The sequence below is a fragment of the Choristoneura fumiferana genome, chromosome 11, assembly GCF_025370935.1.
Source record: "Choristoneura fumiferana chromosome 11, NRCan_CFum_1, whole genome shotgun sequence".
Taxonomy (NCBI): Eukaryota; Metazoa; Arthropoda; class Insecta; order Lepidoptera; family Tortricidae; genus Choristoneura; species Choristoneura fumiferana.
Genome location: NC_133482.1, coordinates 17778294 through 17797267, shown reverse-complemented (window position 1 = coordinate 17797267; position 18974 = coordinate 17778294). Strand labels below are relative to the sequence as shown.

Genomic DNA, 18974 nt, shown 5'->3' with positions numbered 1-18974 from the left:
GGGTGTAGTTATTGTACGACCTGGACAATGCTCGACCGATTTTGTACGACCTGATAATTCAATCACATGTCACTTGGAATACGGGTCGAGCTTTATCACCTTGTACCGATAATGTTCAAGGTGCTATTTGGACAACCTGATTTTGTACGACCTAATAATCGGAGCACACTTTTGACAGCAAGCAATCGATTCGCCACGATGCACCGAATATTAATAAATTTAGTAGAAAATAACTTAATTTGGTCCTGGCGCTTCGCCGGCCGCTGCCGCGGCACGCTCGCTACGCTCGCTCGGCTCGCACACTGTGGTCACAATTGGACTAACACAACCTAACACAAATCTATGGTCATTCGATTCGATTGGATTCCGATTATAACGACGTACAGTAACAGGTCGAGCATTAACAGGCCGAGCAAAAATTTGGACACCCTAATAATGCACGACCTAATATTGTACGACTTGATAATTCTAATCCAAAATGAATTCGTATTATCAGGTCGTACAGTGATGGCTGAGCAGTATAGGGTCGAGCATTACTGGTCCCCGCGTCGCGTAGCCGAACTGTCAATGTCAAATTGCAAAAATCAACGGTTCCCGCTTTGTGGTGATGATTGTTTTGTTCTTAAATACTTAAAATTTACGTATTCAATGTCAATTTAAGTTCTAATTGATTAATCGAGCACATAAATGCATGATTTGTTAGCAAATGTACATCAAATCCATCGTGTTAGACGGTTTTAAGTCCTACGGGAATCGTGTTGAGATAACCGGTTTCGACCCTGAATTCAACGCTATCACTGGACTAAATGGGACTGGAAAGTCCAACATATTAGATTCTATTTGCTTCGTACTAGGAATCACCAATTTATCCAACGTAAGTTCTGATTTGTTGATTTATTTCGTATTTGTTGATCGGACTCCCGCCATCTCTTTTCTATACGAATTTCATCGTTTAAATTCGATAAATAATGCAGAAGTAGCCGAAAATGGTCTTAGTTTACAATATTTTAAGCTGCTAACATTAGTTAACTAGTAACTAAAATAACATACATGGGTCAAACATACAAAATAACACAGGTATGCTGGACTTGTTACAAACAATTTGTGGTTCCTTGTCAAGGAGAGCTGGAACAGATAGCCAATCATATCAGTTTTCAACCTGTCAGGTTGGCATTTACTTTTCCTCTGTAGTTCTGGTTTCCTTCCACTTGTAATAATTCTAGCTAGCCTAAGTCACTAAGTCAACAGGAGCAGGTTGAAAACCAGCGCTGGCAGCTTCTGTGCAAGTGAAGCATGAGCTGAGCCTGTTCCTCTTGTCACAGTGACTGTCAAACACATTAGGCTGAGATTCTAATGTGCCTATACAGTACTGTTCAGGTTGGCAATGAAAATCAATCTTCTTCCTTGGGCACACTTCAGTTATTAATATTAATAATGTGTCCCATATATCTTATTTCAATAATCATCTCATGGTAATTTTATTTCAGTTTTTTTTTTTAATTTTGTTGAGGCTTTTTTTAATGATGAGACAATTTTTTATGTTTTTCAGGTGCGAGCTGGAAGCCTTCAGGAGCTGATCTACAAGCATGGCCAGGCTGGCATCACCAAGGCAACGGTCAGCATCACGTTTGATAACCGTGACAGGGCACAATGTCCAATTGGCTATGAGAATCACAATGAAATCACTGTTACGAGGCAGGCAAGTGTATCATTTAACTTTTTATGAAGGAAAACTGTTGAGATTTTGTTTTAGTCGGTATTTTATGCCCTGTGAAAATGTTCCATACATATTTACATTGGTAGATGTCGTCATCACTACTTTGAACAGGGCCGGATTAACTATTAGTCAGAATAGGCAACTCACTAGGGGCCCCACTTCAGCTGGGGGCCCCATGCATACATAAAAATGTCGAAAATGTTTCATAAAATAAAATAAAATACCTATACTGGAATTGCAAAATATGCATCCTTTTGACGCATGGTGTCAGTTAATTTGATTGAACTTGAAAAGAGCTGATGATCTTCCAATGGCTGAAAAGGGGCCCTGAGACATGATTAATCTGGCCCTCAGTGCCGGTTTTAGCACTTCCAGCGCCCTGGGCGAGATTTCCACGGCACCCCCAAATTTTGGGAATTTTCTAGAAGGTATAGGCTTCAGGCGCCCCTTTAAGTCCGGCGTCCTGGGCGGTCGCCCCACCGCGCCCTACCCTAAAGCCGCTACTGCCGGCCCTGACTTTAAAAAAAATCTCATATTTGAAATCAATGACAACAAAATTTGACCCTTAAAATAATGTTCATAAAATTCACTCAGAAAATTGATTTAGAGGTACAAACCTCTCTAAAAGTACACATATAACCATATCGTCACTACTTAAAAAAAACTCATACCTCAAAATAGATAATTTTTCTGTGTGAACTTTATGAACATTACGTGAAGGTTCAATTTTGTTGACATATTGATTTTAGATACGAGATTTTTTCAAAGTAGTGACGATATGTGATATAAATGATGTGGTGTTCACAATAAATGTATGGACAATAAAATAAATTGTGTCTATTATGATTCTAATTTAGAAATTTACATTTTTTGAAATTTATTTAGAACCTTTATATTGCTATAGCTCCCAAATTACATTTATTTAAAACCTGTAGATATTGCAATTATCAAATTTTCTACTGGCTAGTTTCCATCAACAACCCTTCTATCACTATCACGCAGGTGGTGATGGGCGGTAAGAACAAGTACCTGATCAACGGCATCAATGTCCAGAACAAGCGTGTCTCGGACCTGTTTTGCTCCGTGCAACTCAACGTCAACAACCCACACTTCCTCATCATGCAGGGACGCATCACCAAAGTCCTCAACATGAAGCCACCAGAGGTTAAATGTTATGAGATTGTTTTTTAGAATTCCATGCCTCAGGAAACACTTTTTTGTTCCTTTGAAGATCTACCACACCAGTCATTTGTTAGTTCTTTACCTCAAAAGCATAAATTCCTTGTAGCGTTTCACCGAATCGCATTTCACCTTTATTTAATTATAGCGTTGTATCACAATCGTGTTTTTTTAGTCTCTATTAGTTTTAGTCGCATTTCACCTCGATCATGTAATATGTAATTTAGTACAAACTTCAATTAACTTGTCATATTAATTAGAGTCCCAAGCAAAGATTGATCGCGGCGAAATGCGTCTAGGGTAAAATACTACACGAAAAATGAGATGCTACAAATTAATTATACTAATGTAAAAAGCTACTAATGTAAGAACCCGTGTGGTGTCGGGTTAGAATAACACCTCTCCATTTCTTCCATGGATGTCGTAAGAGGCGACTGAGGACATAGGTTAAGGTACACCGTAGGTACAGGCTAGCAACCTGTCACTATTGTACCGTTTTTGTCAAACTTAAAACCTAAAATTGCTAAAAGTGGCTCCGAAGCGGTAACGTTTCGTGTGCTCTGCCTACCCCATTTGGGAATACAGGCGTGATTTTTATGTATCTATGTAAAAAGCTACGCGATAAATTGCGTCAAGTACATGATTCTATTGGAGTTTTGTTAGTTCGAGGTAAAATGTGATTTGGTAAATCGCTACAAGGAATATATGCTTTTGAGGTAAATAACTAACAAATGCAATTAACAACAACTCGCCACTTCCATCCACCAGTGGTTGCCGTGGTGGCCGAGTGGTTTGACATATGGCCTCTCAAGCAGACGGTCGTGGTTCAAACCCCGGCTCGCACCTCTGAGTTTTTCGGAATTCATGTGGCGGAATTACATTTGAAATTGACCACAAGCTTTACGGTGAAGGAAAACATCGTGAGGAAACCTGCACAAACATGCGAAGGAATTCAATGGTGAGTGTGAAGTTCCCAATGCGCACTGGGCCCGCGTGGGAACTACTGCCCAAGCCCGCTCATTCTGAGGGGAAGCCTGTGCCCTGCAGTGGGACGTATATAGGCTGGGATGATGATGATCCACCATTTACCTGCAATTCTCACGATGTCAGTTACTCAACACATTCTGATCAATTTTCAAATTTCTTGTGTAACAGTGTGATAATTTCCAAGTTAAATATTAATATGTTTGAAATAGGGTAAATCATCAATTACTGGCCACCCTTTAATAGGGCACCTACAAATAGAATTCATTTTTAGTATGAGGTGAGTAAGAGGTAGCCAGTTATTGAAAGGCACAGGCTGGGCACAGTGACTGACGATTTACCCTAATATTTGGTTGAATAAATGTCCCAAATCCTGACATCATCTTAAAAAGGTGGAAAATCTTTATAATAGTGTTTGTTTGTATTTGCTCCACCACTAGACAAAATTTCCTTCATTTTCTAAAGTTTTTATGACTGAAGCTTTTGTGCTATTGCAGATATTGTCGATGGTAGAAGAAGCAGCTGGAACGCGGATGTATGAGGCAAAGAAGCAAGCGGCTGAGAAGACCATTGAGAAAAAAGACGCCAAACTCAGGGAACTGAATGATGTATGTCCATTTGCAAATACATTGATAAAAAAAATATATATTTACTTACTACAGTAATTTGATTACTAGTGGCGTACAGCCAGGACAATAAGAAACTCGCTAGGTTTCCTAAATTCTTTAAATGACGAATATGGCAAAAGTTATGAACACTAAATCATGGTTTCAATGTCATAAATTTATTATAAACACTAGCTTTTGCCCGGGCCTTCGGCCGCGTGGGATTCGGTTATCGCGCGCTGTTCCCTCGGAACTGCATTTATCCGGGATATAAAGTAGCCTATGTCACTCTCTGGCCCGTAAATTGCGAGCCAAAAATGCGAGAGCTTGTGCTGTATCTCCCTCGCGGGCTCAGTGCTGATTGGGAACTTCATACACATTTAATTTCTTTGGATGGTAAAGAATTGTAAACCTTTCCATGTTGATCAGATAATCCGCGAGGACATCGCTCCGAAGCTGCAGAAGCTGCAAGACGAGCGCGCCCAGTTCCAGGAGTACCAGAAGGTTGTACGGGAACTAGAAAACGTGTCCCGGCTTTATGTGGCTTACAAGTAAGAACATAGCTTTTTTTAGGGTTCCGTACCTTGAAAGGAAAAAACAGAACCCTTATAGGATCACTTTGTTGTCCGTCCGTCTGTCAAGACCCTTTTTCTCAGGAAGCGTGAGATATCAAGCTGAAATTCATATCAAATGCTCAGGTCTGCTGTCCTTGGAGCTGCGAAAAAATCAAACTTCTAAGCCAACGCAATCAAAAGATAGAGCCGCTTATGCCGCAAATTTCCGCAAATTTTCGAAACTCGCAAGGGAATCAAAACCTACAGGGTACTTCCCGTGAACTCAGAATCTTGAAATATGGTACGAAGCAACGCCTTATAGCACAGATAAAGGAAAAATTGCGAAAACCATAAATTTTTAGTTACATCATATGGACGTAGTTAAGCAAACAGGAACCAACCCACACCTCCCCCCAAAGTTTAGATAAGTATGCAACAAGCTACTAAAATGCACCTTCTCTCAACTCTATAGAGTGCATTTTACTAACTTGTTTCAACTTTGGGGGGAGGTATGGGTTAATTCCTGTTAGCAGAACTACGTCCATATAGTAAAAATAATTTTAAAGCTACTACCTACAAGTTTGTACGGAGCCCTCGGTGCGCGTTCCGATTCGCACTTGGCCGGTATTTTTTTCGGACAGACAGTTGCTATTAGCCTCAGACGGCTTTTACACATTACTGGAGAGAGGGCGAGCTGCCAGATGGGCCGCTCAGCAAGTGAAGAACAGCTTGTTCCTCACTCGCTACTATAAAACCCGGTAGAATATTAAGATACAAAGCACCCTTTATGCAAATCCGGATGTTCCTACTAAACTTCATCCAAAACTGTCCAGCCGTTTTAGCGTGAAAGACTAATAAATACATACACGCACGCATCCACACACAGTTTTTAAACCCCGACGCAAAAAGGGGTGTTATAAGTTTGACCGCTACGCGTGTCTGTGTGTGTCTGTGGCACCGTAGCTCTTGAATGGGTGAACAGATTTGAATGCTGTTTTTTATTTGAGAGCAGGCTTCGTAGCGTAGCGATGGTTCTTAGACAGACGTGTTTGAATTTTGAAGTGACAAACTGAGTCAATTTAATTTATTGACAGATACGTATCGGCAGAAGAGAATCTCAAGAAAGCTCAAGAGAAGGTGACAGACGTGCAGGACGACATTCAGAGCAAGCGGGACGAGATCAAAAGCAACGAGGACACGTCCAAAGCTCTCGAGAAGGACATAGAGGAGCTCAACAGGAGGCTCGATGAGGTAAGCCATATTAAATTACACTCATCTCATCATCATCATTCCAGACTATATACGTTCCACTACTGGACACAGGTTTCTCAGGATGAGAGGGTTGGGTTGAAGTTCCCACGCGGGCCTAGTGCGGTTTGGGTCAAACACCGATTTTTAAAAATTTGTTTATACAAAAAATAAAATAAAACTTTACAATAAGAGTAGCTTAGAATGCGAACCGAACACGGTTTATCTATCGCTAAAATGTGTCATTGAACAATGTTTTCCTTAACCGTGGTAAATTTGAAATGTTATTTTGCAAATGAATTCAGAAAAACTGTTTTAAGGTTTTAATTAACATGTCCTTGTTACAAACTTTTATTCAACTTGTTACAAGTTCTTATTCAGCATGTTACAAGCTTATTACAGACTTTTGTTCGAAATTTTATATGATTTTATGCAACATTTTGCAAGCTTTTATTCAACATTTTATTTTTAAAAATTTGTAGCTCTTTGTAATGTATGAATACCTAAATAGATTAATTAGTTGTTATTTTTCACTGTGCTGCTTACATGCAGGAATTCCGGGTAAAGTATACTAATAATATAAATTCTTGATAATTCTGTAAGTCTGGAGTTTCATTTTTAACTGCCAGATCTCATGCAAACCTTCCAGTGCAAAAGGAGCAGACCGTGTAGGTACCATCAGCCAAATAAGTGGTCTATCAGTTTTTAAACAAGTTCCTATAAAATGAATATGTCGCTAAAGTCGAACTTTCAAGTTGACAGACACGTCTATTGGCATTATTGTTTTATGACGTGCAAACGATTATCAAGTTTAGGGTGGTAGACCACATATTTGGCTGATGGTACAAAGTCCATTTACAAGTTAAAGTTTAATCGACCTAAAATTAAGAACGCGCCTAGCTTCTAGTGCATTTATTGTATTCATTTAATCCAACCAATTAAAAACCCACCAACAATCCTATTAACAGCAAAGCGGCAGCACCCTCAAGCAGTTGGAGACAGAAGTGTTGAGTCTAGAGAAGACGGAGGCGGCGGCGTCGGCGGCGCACAAGGCGGCCAAAGAGGCCGGCACCTCGCACGACAAGCGCGCGCGGCTGCTGGAGAGGGCGCTGGCTGACGACGAGCAGGCGCTGGCCGCTAAGAAGAAGATACTCAGCGAGGTCATTTATATTGTATCTCACCCGCGGTTTCGTACGCGTAAATCGTAAGATCCAGCAGTTTCACTGCATTCCCGTGGATATTTCAAAAACTAAATATTTATACTGCATTAAAAAAAAACCGACAACTGCGAGTCACTCGCGCACGAAGGGTTCCGTAACATTATCTATACAATATTAGACATTAGCAAAAAAAACACGTTTATGTTTTATCGGTTTTTAGTATTAACGTCAATTGAAAATTTCAACTGTCTAGCTATCACGGTTCATGAGATACAGCCTGCTGACAGACGTACAGACAGACGATGGACAGCGGAGTATTAGTAATAGGGTCTCTTTTTTACCTTTGGGTACAGAACCCGAAATACTGTGCCAAATTTCATGACTATACCCAGCGGATGAGATATCGAAATTTATCCTGATGCCGTGGAAATATCAGGATAAAAGTAGCTTATGTGTTATTCCAGATGTCAAAGTCAAAGTCAAAGTCAAAATATCTTTATTCAATTTAGGCTATAACAAGCACTTGTGAATGTCAAAAAAAAATTACCACCGGTTCAGAAAAACCTCTGTCGTGAAGAATCCGGCAAGAAACTCAACAATGTGATTTTATAAATATTTGTACGCCATACTATGGCAAAACAAGAAATGCAACCTATGACATTATGTAAGACCAATTTATACCCTTGTTTATGCAAATAAATATTTTTGAATTTGAATTTTGAACGACCCAGGTCCATCAATACTAAATTTTATTCAAATTTTACCCAAATCCATCCTGCCCTTTAAGCGTGAAGAAGTATAAAACACACACCCACTACATACGCACACACACACACACACACACACTCACACACTCACACACACACACGCACACACACACACGCGCGCACACATGCACGCATTCATAAACGCTCACTCTTTTCCACTTGTATCCAACTAATAGTTAAAGATAGGTAGGTAGTTGTGCATTGAAGTGAATCGTGTTGGCAGGTGTCTTCAACGTTCGAGAGCCTCGGTCGGCGAGCGAGACGAGCGAAGCGGCGCTGGCCGACGCGCAGGCCAAGTTCATATCCGTCAGCACCGGCAACGAGGGCGCCAGCGAGTCGCTGCAGGACCAGCTCATGGGTTAGTGCTCGCCAACTAGCGGTTACAATGTCGAGCAGATAACATGCGCTTTTGTTTTTGTTATTCGTCCGCCATTTTGTGTTGCTATTACGACGTTCGTGCATCATGGCTTCCACGTCTAAGAATAGAAAGCTTGTTGTTTGTATTATTCCATAAAAATAACCTATAAATTCTCTGTATACTATAATCCGAACGCTCCACTACTCCGATCGGGGGTACATTTTCGGGGTAGTGTACGGCGATTTTAAATGTCTAATCACTGGCTGTCATTACGATATCGTAATTTACGTATATTCTAATGGATCACGTAAATCTATAGTGTAGATAATAAAGTTGACCTTTTTGCGTGGGCCCTAAGAGATTGCACAGGGCGTCTTCTCAGAATAAGAGGCCTACTTGGGCCCACTATTATAGTATTTTATGCAACTGTATCGTAATAGGGATCCTTAAAACACGAGTGTGGGTTATGAGTGTTTTAAGGCCTAAATACATACAATATTTTATCTATATACAACCGTACATTAAATCCTCTATGATGTGTTCCGCGAACCATTGAGAATGACCTGCATTAACTCTAACTAGGTAGGTATGTCTGCCCACGAGCTGCGCCCGCGACGACCTGCTGCTGCACGTGGTTTTGGAACGCATAATTAAGGATTTACTATATGGGTGTAGATAATTTTTTTATAATTATGAGGTTTTTGCGAGTTTACTCACGCTAATTTTCTTCATGGTAATTTCTTAATAAATTCCGGGCACAACAATATTTTTTGATTAAAGAAGTATTCGAAACAGGTTCTAATCTAACTTCGCTCCCCAGCCGCCAAGCAGGAAGCGTCGGAAGCCTCCACGTCCATATCCCAAGCGCAGATGGAGAAGCGCCACGCGGAAGACCGCCTCAAGACCCTGGAGCGGGAGTTCAAAGCCAGCAGCGCGCAGTTCACCAAAGACCAGGAGAACATTGGAAAGCATCAGGCCCAGCTGGATAAGTTGCAGGTAAGACCAAGGACACAGGAGAAGACTAAAGACTTATCGCCATACGGAAGACGTTCACTGCTGAACAAATGCCTCCTCCTTGGTAGGGGGGGTTGCTGTAATCCCTACGCTTGGCGGGCAGCTTGGGGATCGCAGTATTACTCTGATGGTGTACGCAGAAGACGCTGCCCGTTTTCTTTATTTTCCCTTAGTCACCTTCTACAACACCCAACGGGATGAGATGGAGGGGAGTTATTCTTGTCCGGACACCCAACGGACTTCGGTCCCCAGGCTTAACATCTGCCTGGAGAAAGCCTAGACAGCCCGACTATGAGCTCGACTAAAATCTACCACGTGGGTACTCTTTGCCTCAAGACTTTAAGGGAAAATAGAAGGCCACCAGCTTGCTGTTTATTAAATACCAGGAGAACATTGGGAAGCATCAGGCGCAGCTGGATAGACTGCAGGTAAGGCTGCGTTTTCACCAGAGATGTGAAAGGATGTGTTGCGAGCAGGGTTGCCAGATACAGGCATTTCATTTCCGGGACAATTCGAGGGTTACGAAAAGCACAAAACCAAGTATTTTCTTCACAACGACAAAATTATTAGTGTTGCTCGTTTTAAAATAGTGAGCCCAGATTTTGTCTTTTGTCAAGTCTTTTGCGAGGACCTCAAACAGTTCTCAGGCACGTGAATTCTGAAAACAGGCCGACAATGTTAACCGCAGCTTCAATTTTTAATATGGAAAGAAATACTGCTCTCGTAACTTATAAAAAAAAACTAGTATTATATTTAGTTGTCGAAATCCGGGATGTTAAAGTTTAATTTGTGGACACGGGACAAGACACATAATTCCGGCACAATCCCGGACAATCCATCTGGCAACCCTAGTTGTGAGGAATGTGTTTTTCATTCACCAAAAGAAACGCTTCATTTAACTATCCTCGCACAGCACAGCTCTGGTGGAAACAGCTGAGCGGAGCGAGCAATGGTAAATGAAGCGTTTGAAAACCGCACATTCATCGCAACACATCGTCGCAACATCTATGGTGGAAACGTAACTTAAAGTTAAATGACACAAGAGTAGTTATTTAAGCGTTAATTGTGCACAGAAGTAATTATCGTAAGGCCACAGGTGAGCAAAGTAATTGTTTATAGTTTATTCTTAAACGTTTGTACAGGCGGAGCTATCGAGCATGAACTTCAGCGAGGCGCGCAACACGGAGCTCAAGGGTCTGACCCGGCGGCTGCAGGCGGACAGCACGGCCAAGCGGGACGCGCTCGACCGCCTCGGCTCCACGCTGCAGCGCTGCCAGTTCCGCTACCAGCCGCCCACCAGGGACTTCGACGCTAGCAAAGTACACGGTACGACAATAGTAGATTATACAACAAGAGCATAAAACGGGCCATTTTACCCGAGGCGTTCATATAGCCACCCGAGCCGGTACGCACGTCTCGGATAGACACGTCGAGGAGAAAATGGGTTTAATGCTCGAGTTTTACACTCTGCTTTTCACTTCGATGGCGAGGAAATGAAATAGCAACAGTGGAAACAATGATTCACTTTCTATGTACCTTTTTTTTATGCATTATTATAATAATGCCATTATTTTGATTTTACTGATTGATTGTGATTGGATTGATTTTTTAGTTTTATATATAAAACTAAAAAATCATTCAAAAAATAAAAAATATATAGAAACTTTTTTGTTTGTGGCTATTGGCACCTGATTACCTTGGTCTTGAGTTGGTATTAGAGGAAGATTTTATTTTATGCACTAGAGCATAAAAAGTCATTTTATGTCGCCTAGATACAGCATAAACACGAACTCACCCAAGCATGAGAAGTGAAAATAAAAAAAAATCACACACTGCTCGAAGATGTGGCAATAGGTAACCTAAATCCAGTACCCAAAACTGCCTATATATGTACATTTAACAGCCGACTCATTTATGGCTCGCAAAACACTACAACAATGTAACACATTACGAAAACTTTTCATAATACAATACGACTTTTTAGAATATAATTTCTGAATTTCATTCCTGGCGTGCTGAGCTGGCGTGCTAGCGGGAGGGGTGACACTATTTTTATTTCCTCGCAGTGATCGTGAAAAGCACAATGTTTAGTCTCGGCCAAAAGTGCAATAGATGAACTCATTTATCGAAGTTTAAACTAACTGTTTCATCTATTGATTACTTTCGTGCCTCTACAACAATGTGCTATAGCTTCTCACTCACTCATTAGCTTCGTCGTTCAACGTTTCACACATTTCTCGCACATCTCTGACGGAATCGCATCCTGAGGGGCCACGTCATACTAATTTTGACCACTTTAGCGCCCCCTCTCCACTTGTCATATGACGTCAGTGGCGCGACTTTGTACTTTGTACAAAGCTTTTGTACTTTGTGTGTTTGTCGGTAGGCATTGTGGCGCGCCTCATAAACGTGAACGACCCCGTGTACTGCACCGCGCTGGAGACCGCTGCTGCCGGCAAGGTGAGCCTTTAGATCATTAATTGACTCTGGGATTCATTTGCGAAGGTTCATCAAAATGTACTAATAAATAGACTGTGTTATGATAGTCAGGTAATCTTGCTTTATCTTTCAAGGTAAGCTTGCTTGGTTTTTCTACGACCAGAGCTACGTTTGAGCGATACATGTTTTTTTTGTCATAAACCCATCTTTCACTTCCACTACCACCACCACTTTGGACGACCGGATGGCTAAGTGGTTAGAGAACCTGACTACGAAGTTTGAGGTCCTGGGTTCGAATCCCGGCCGGGGCAGATATTTGTGTGAATAACACGAATGTTTGTTCTCGAGTCTTGGATGTTTAATATGTATTTAAGTATGTATTTATCTATATAAGTATGTTTGTTTGTTTGTTTGTTTATACTCTTTATTGTACAAAAAGGAAAAACAAAAAGGTTACATAAATAAAAGTTATGTTAAGTACAAAGGCGGACTTATTCCTGCAGGGATCTCTGCCAGTCAACCTTTGAGTGGTAGAGGAGCAATCCAAAAACAAGGATCGACAAATAGAGTATGTTTATCCGTTGCCTAGTATCCATAGTAGGTACAAGCTTTGCTTAGTTTGGGACTAGGTCAATTGGTGTCAAATGTCCCATGATATTTATTTATTTATTTACTAAAACCCCCGACTTTGTCATTTCAAAGTTCAATATGTCAAAAACGGCTGAACCGATTTGATAAAACCATGTCTAAGAACCATAGCTAGAAAACCTGCTATCAAATAAAAAAAACCGCATTCAAATCGGTCCACCCACAGACCTTATATCGAGATAGACGAAAAGAGCGCTTCAACCTGTATGATAACCTAGCGTGTCGAATTTTTCGTAACTACGATGGATGCACGAGCGAGATTTAGTGATGGGAAATCAAGACCGCACGCTACCGATTCAAAGGCGCGCGAAACCGATTCAATGGCTCGAGTCACGGCGGCTTTTTCAAACCGCATCGCGCATTTAGGTTGGACAAAACTTTGACCGTGGAACAAACTTTTTACACGCAAGGTAGGTAAACTCTTAAAGGTATATCTCGCGATATAAGGTCTGTCGGTCCAGCCTTTTAAGATTTCCGGTGCCACAGACAGACACACATAGCGGTCAAACTTATAACACCCCTCTTTTTGCGTCGCGGGTTAAATAGGCAGGCAGTCGTGTCCTACAATACTGCACGATTTGCTGTCAGTTTTAATTTACTTCAAATAGCTGCGAATCGTAACTAACAAGTACAAATTAACAGCCTTATTCATAAAAAATTCTTAATTGAGGTTTGATCGGTCTGTTATAAGCTCGTTAGACGGTTGTCAAGAAGTATGATTCATAAACGCTTGCTAGCAGTCTGCTAGTTGTTGAGCTGCTGATAGACGGATTAGACGCGTTATGTTGGCCACCTTGACAAATCAAAGACAAAAAATGGGCTCATCGATAATTAAAAAAAAAATGACAGCAGTGACAGCAAATTAGCAGGAAAAAAAAAAAAGCGAGATGTTTGTTTCCCGCCATTTCCGATCCGCATGTTTTATATTGTACCTAAGTGCAAAAAGCCGTAATTATGTTAATCATTCCTATTTTTTTTTCATATTTATTGTTAGCAAAGTAGCATGGTTTTTTGCTCTTGTCAAAGTCAGCTGTTCAAACTTGTGGCGGCCATTTTGGAGATAAAGGAGGGTCTACGGTCCTCTAACTTTAGCAGAGCCTTGATCGACTGATTAGCGCTAACAGACGTTTATGAATCATGTTTTTTAGCATCGGCCTTCAAGGAGCCTTTAAGGAGGCTCTTACCTTTTATGAATAAAGCTGTAAGAGTGTAGAATATTAGAAATCAAGTTAACTGATTTGAGTTTGTGTTAAGTCGTGTATCGTTACAGCTGTACAATGTAGTGGTGGACACGGACGCGACGGTGGACTTACTGCTCAAAAAGGGCAACATCCAGACGCGCACCACCATGATACCGCTCAATAAGATCACTGGACACCTCATAGACCAGAGGACGCTGCGGCTGGCGCAGCAGATCGTGAGAACTTTATACACTAACATCACAGAACAGTTACTTTCTGATTCTTACAACCTTTTGTTTAACTTAAACTATTTTTAGACTAGCCATTAGAATTTGGTTTTCATTATCCCGCGGGAACTATGCAATTTTCCGGGGTAAAAACTATTCTATGTCCTTCTCCGGGACGATAACTATCTGTATACCGAATTTAACCTAAATCTGTTCAGCGGTTTAGATGTGATAAGCTAACAACAAAGGCAACCAGGGTTGGCAACTTTTAGTGACGCAGCAGCGCGCCACCAGGGGGCTACTACGAAATTTGAAAGTCGAAGTTCATATCGTACCGTCCCTCTCACTCTCTTATTAAATAATAGAAGCGCCAGCGGGACGGCAAGAGACGAAGTTTGAATATTGAACTTCGTAGTATAGGGCCAGCACTAGCGCTGCTTTGGCTGCGTACTCCATGCATGCCTTATCAACATAGTAAAGAGAACAAGTAGGTTCACTACGAACAAAAGTACATCGCGCAGCTTAAATGTATTATATGTCCTTGGCAACACTGGACTGTAAACAGCCAAATTTGAATTGCTCTGTATTTTATTTTATTTTATTTAATTTATTGACATTATCTATAATAAAACAAATTCATAATAACAAATAATTATATTTTTGACATTGTGACATACAAATCTAGAACATGGCTCCAACTAAAATGAAGACAAATGGAAAGGATGTGGATAAAAGGTTGGTGGACGTTATTTTAAATTTTGAGGAAATAATGAAAGAAATGAGGGACAAATTGAATGGTTGCTATGACCTAATCTTATCACAACAGCACGAAATTACTAGCCAGAAAAACAAATTGAGGATTTGGCAAAATACATTTACTTACGTGACCATGAAAAAAGATCACTAGAATATTCATCACCATCCACTAATGTCCCACAAATTCCTCAGAGATTTCAACTTTTGAATAACATGTCACTAAATGAGTCCGGTCCTCAGGGTCTGGAATACTTGGATAACACAAGTGACCCACATGACGTTCCCCATAAAGTAGTTCCTGATCGAATCTTGGTGACGGATGGCAAAGTGCAAACGACAAGAATAAGCTCGCTCATCCTGAACTGGAGCAGCGCCGCGGCCGACCCGCGCCGGGCTGCGTCAGCGTCTCAGACGGCAAATGTGAAGGATACCACAGGTGACCCACGCCGATGCATCGTGAAGGAAATTTTGCCCTCTGTGCTGGATGTCACGAAAACAACTTCTCAGAGTCCACCAACTGTAATCAATGCAGGTCCCCAAACAGAAGTACAGCCTGGCTCCGAGCTGCTGCGCCGCGTCCTGTCAGCCTGCACGTCTTTAATCTTGGAGAAGGTACCACGGTGAAAGATGTTCTTCAGCACCTCCAGACCCAGATGAGCATCACAGATGCTCGCTGTGAGCAGCTGGTAGTCACCCGGGGCCACTACACTTCCTTCAAGCTCGACGTACCCGCTGACAAACAGCGACTGGTAAGAGACGTGAAGCACTGGCCTACTGGTGTATCGATAAGGCGTTTCAATATTGTTTTGCCAAAAAACTTAGAAAGTCCGCCGGCCAAAGCAAGACCACACTAGTTTCAAGTACGAAATTTAAAATAGTGCACCAAAACGTACGATCTATTTGTGGAAAAACCGCGTTACTAGATATCTTAGTAAGTGCTGAAAAGCCAGATGTATTAGCTTGTAGTGAGACTTGGTGCAAGAAAAACGAGATTGATCGAGTTAGGTTATGTGGGTATGAACTGGCGAATAACTACTGCCGCACAAACATCGCGCACGGTGGCACCGCGCTGTTCACACGAGTGGGTATTGTTTATCGCCAGCGAAACGACTTGCAAAGCCTTGCTATTCAGTTGCACTTTGAGATCACTGCCATTGAGATTAGTAATTTGAATTTGATTATTATTGTATTATATCGCACCGGAAATGGTAATTTTGACATGTATTTAAATAATCTGGAACTATTATTGTGTAGGTTAACTGATGAAAATAAGAAGTTTATTTTGGTTGGCGACCAAAATGTTGATTTTCAGTCTGAAAATATCCTAAGACAACGAGTTGAAGAAATATTGCAAAGTTACTCATGCACGAATTGTGTCACGTTTCCAACCCGTGTGACCGCGCACAGCTCGACTTCTATTGACTGTGGGGTGATTCCGAGCGCCTGCGCTCGCGTCACCGTGGCGGCGCCACTTGACACTTTTATAAGTGACCATAATGCGCAGTCATTTATCCTTTCTCTTGATTCACTGCACTGTAGCAAACCTAATAAATATATTGAAAAAAGATTATTTACTGACGAATCATACATAGCATTTTTTACGGACATTGAGAATTATAATTGGAATTTTATTTTTTTGACTTCAATTAGTATCAATGATAAATTTATTAGGTTATTTAACATTTTGACGCATTATATTGACATACATTTTCCCCTTAAAAAAATTTATTCTAAGCAGAAAAATAATGTTCCGTGGATGACTGAAAGCCTCTCAAAACTAATTTTAAGTCATAATGATCTGACGGAGATGAAACGTCAATATCCGGATTGTAAGGTTTTGATAGAAGGTATCAGTCACTATTCGGAATTGATTAAATCTGAAACCTTAACGGCCCGTCAACAGTACATTGAGAGTCGTATACAAAATAGCAGAAACCCGTCAAAGGAGATGTGGCGCGTTGTAAACGAGGAAATATCATCAAAACCGGGGAAACATACCTTTTTACTAAAAGATGAACAGGCCAATGAAATTCCTCCAAACAGAGTACCTGAGCACCTAAACCAACACTTCCTTACGGTAGCATCTAAACACACCCTGCGATGTAACACATGTACTTCTGTAAATTACTTAGTGAATTTCCTACACGATGTTAACATTCCAGACTTTACTCTACCCACAATAACACTCACAGACATAAACCGCGTATTGAGGTCGATGATGAAGACTCGCGAAACTCTTGATGTATACGACATCTCCATTAACACACTCCTGTGTGTCTGGCCGGTCATCTCGGGATTACTGGTTGAGCTCGTCAACAATATGTTTTCGAGTGGAGTTTACCCGGATGTATTGAAAAGCACGCGGGTGTGTCCTGTTTACAAGGGTAAAGGAGACAGATGTTCCGCAGATAGCCATAGACCGATAACCATAGTGCCAAATATCTCAAAAATTATTGAGTCGATTTTATCGGATAGCTTAATGCGCCATCTTGAGACAAATGACCTACTGACTGACAAACAATTTGCCTATAGGAAAAAACAGATCTACTACACTAGCTGCGTATAACTATATGATGATTGCATTACAACGGTCTGACGACAAAAATAAAGTTGCAGGTATATTTTGTGACCTCTCCAAGGCATTTGATGTAATAAATCATCAGTTACTGTTAGAAAAGATCAAACACTATGGAATTAAAAATAAAGCCTTGCAGATATTTAAATCTTTTCTTGAAGACAGAAAACAGACGGTCTCGGTTCAAATTCACGGAAAGAGGGTCAAATCTAGGCCGGGTAATGTTAATATTGGAATCCCACAAGGGTCCGCCTTGGGAAAACACTCTTTTTCTGCTCTTTATTAATGATCTCGTTGCCTCTGTTGCTGATGGTCTAGTGGTGTTGTTTGCGGATGACACAACGGTAGTAGTGAGAGCTAGTAGTTATATGCAGCTCGAGGAAAGATGAGTGACGTGTGCAATCAGCTGAGGGAGTGGTTTGCGGCAAATGGGCTTATTATGAACGTCACAAAGTCCAACGTGGTGCTGTTTAAGACCAGGAACCATGTTGAGACTTCTCATGTTCAAAGTCCACTGCCGCTGTGCAGTACGAGCAGGTTTCTGGGATTTGAAATTGACGCTGGATTAACATGGAAAGAGCATGTGGACAAGCTTTGTGAAAAATTGTGCAGTATCGTCTTTGCCTTACGAAAACTTAGGCCTCTTATGTCCGGGAAAGCCTTAATCCAAATGTATCATGCTCATTTTCATACACTCTTGTCGTACGGCATCATCTTGTGGGGAAATTCGACAAACTCTGACAGAGTGTTTAAAATCCAGAAGCGAGCTCTGCGCACGATGGCAGGATTAAGGCCTAGGGACTCTTGCAGGGACCAATTTAAGAAATTTGGGATATTGACGCATTATTCGCAGTACGTTTACGATATTATTATGTTTACACGCCAAAATATTAATTCGTTTAAACGTGTCAATATCCCAGGCAGAATAACCCGCCAGACCGGGCGACTGCAAGCAGTGCCGCGGCGGTTGGCGCTGCTTGATAAAAACCCGCGCGTCTTGGGCCCTAGGCTTTATGAACGGCTACCCGCGGACATAAAAAATGAATGTTCGGATGAGACATTTGGACGCACACTAAAAAAACTTCTTTTAGACAAGTCATTGTACTCTTTAAAAGAATACAGTGAGATTTTATGTTGACATCATAATATATGCATTTCATTTTTGTTTTATGTACTTACCTTGTTTTGTACTCTTGTTTTTGTTTTGATATCATTTTTCACAGTTTTGTGAACTGAATTTTAATTTCATATTTAATTTTATTGTATTTTGACATTTTAATTATTTTTGTTCGTTTGGTTCCTATTGCATAAATTTGACTTAGATTTAAGAATATTCTTGTTTTGCTTTTAATTATTATTATTGAATTTAATTCTAATTTGACATTTTAAATTTATTTATTTTTTTATTATCGCTGACTATTTATTATACTTAATAAGATTTATTTATTTTTGTATACATTTGACGATCCTTTTGTGAATTTCTTGTAATTAACTGACATGTGCTGCTTATATGTATTTTTTCAAAAGGTAATAAATAAATCTAATCTAATCTAATCTAATCT

At 40.7% G+C, this 18974-nt stretch overlaps 1 protein-coding gene across 1 annotated transcript; it reads left to right on the top strand.

Moving 5' to 3' along the window:
• Positions 1 to 706: 706 nt before the first annotated feature.
• On the top strand, positions 707 to 14171 carry LOC141433027 (structural maintenance of chromosomes protein 2-like). The gene is given in 13 exon segments (XM_074094858.1): positions 707 to 874; positions 1550 to 1699; positions 2720 to 2881; positions 4378 to 4488; positions 4915 to 5036; positions 6134 to 6290; positions 7256 to 7447; positions 8438 to 8456; positions 8459 to 8572; positions 9393 to 9568; positions 10729 to 10912; positions 11973 to 12046; positions 13944 to 14171. Coding segments are annotated over 13 exon segments (1857 nt in total).
• Positions 14172 to 18974: the final 4803 nt, after the last annotated feature.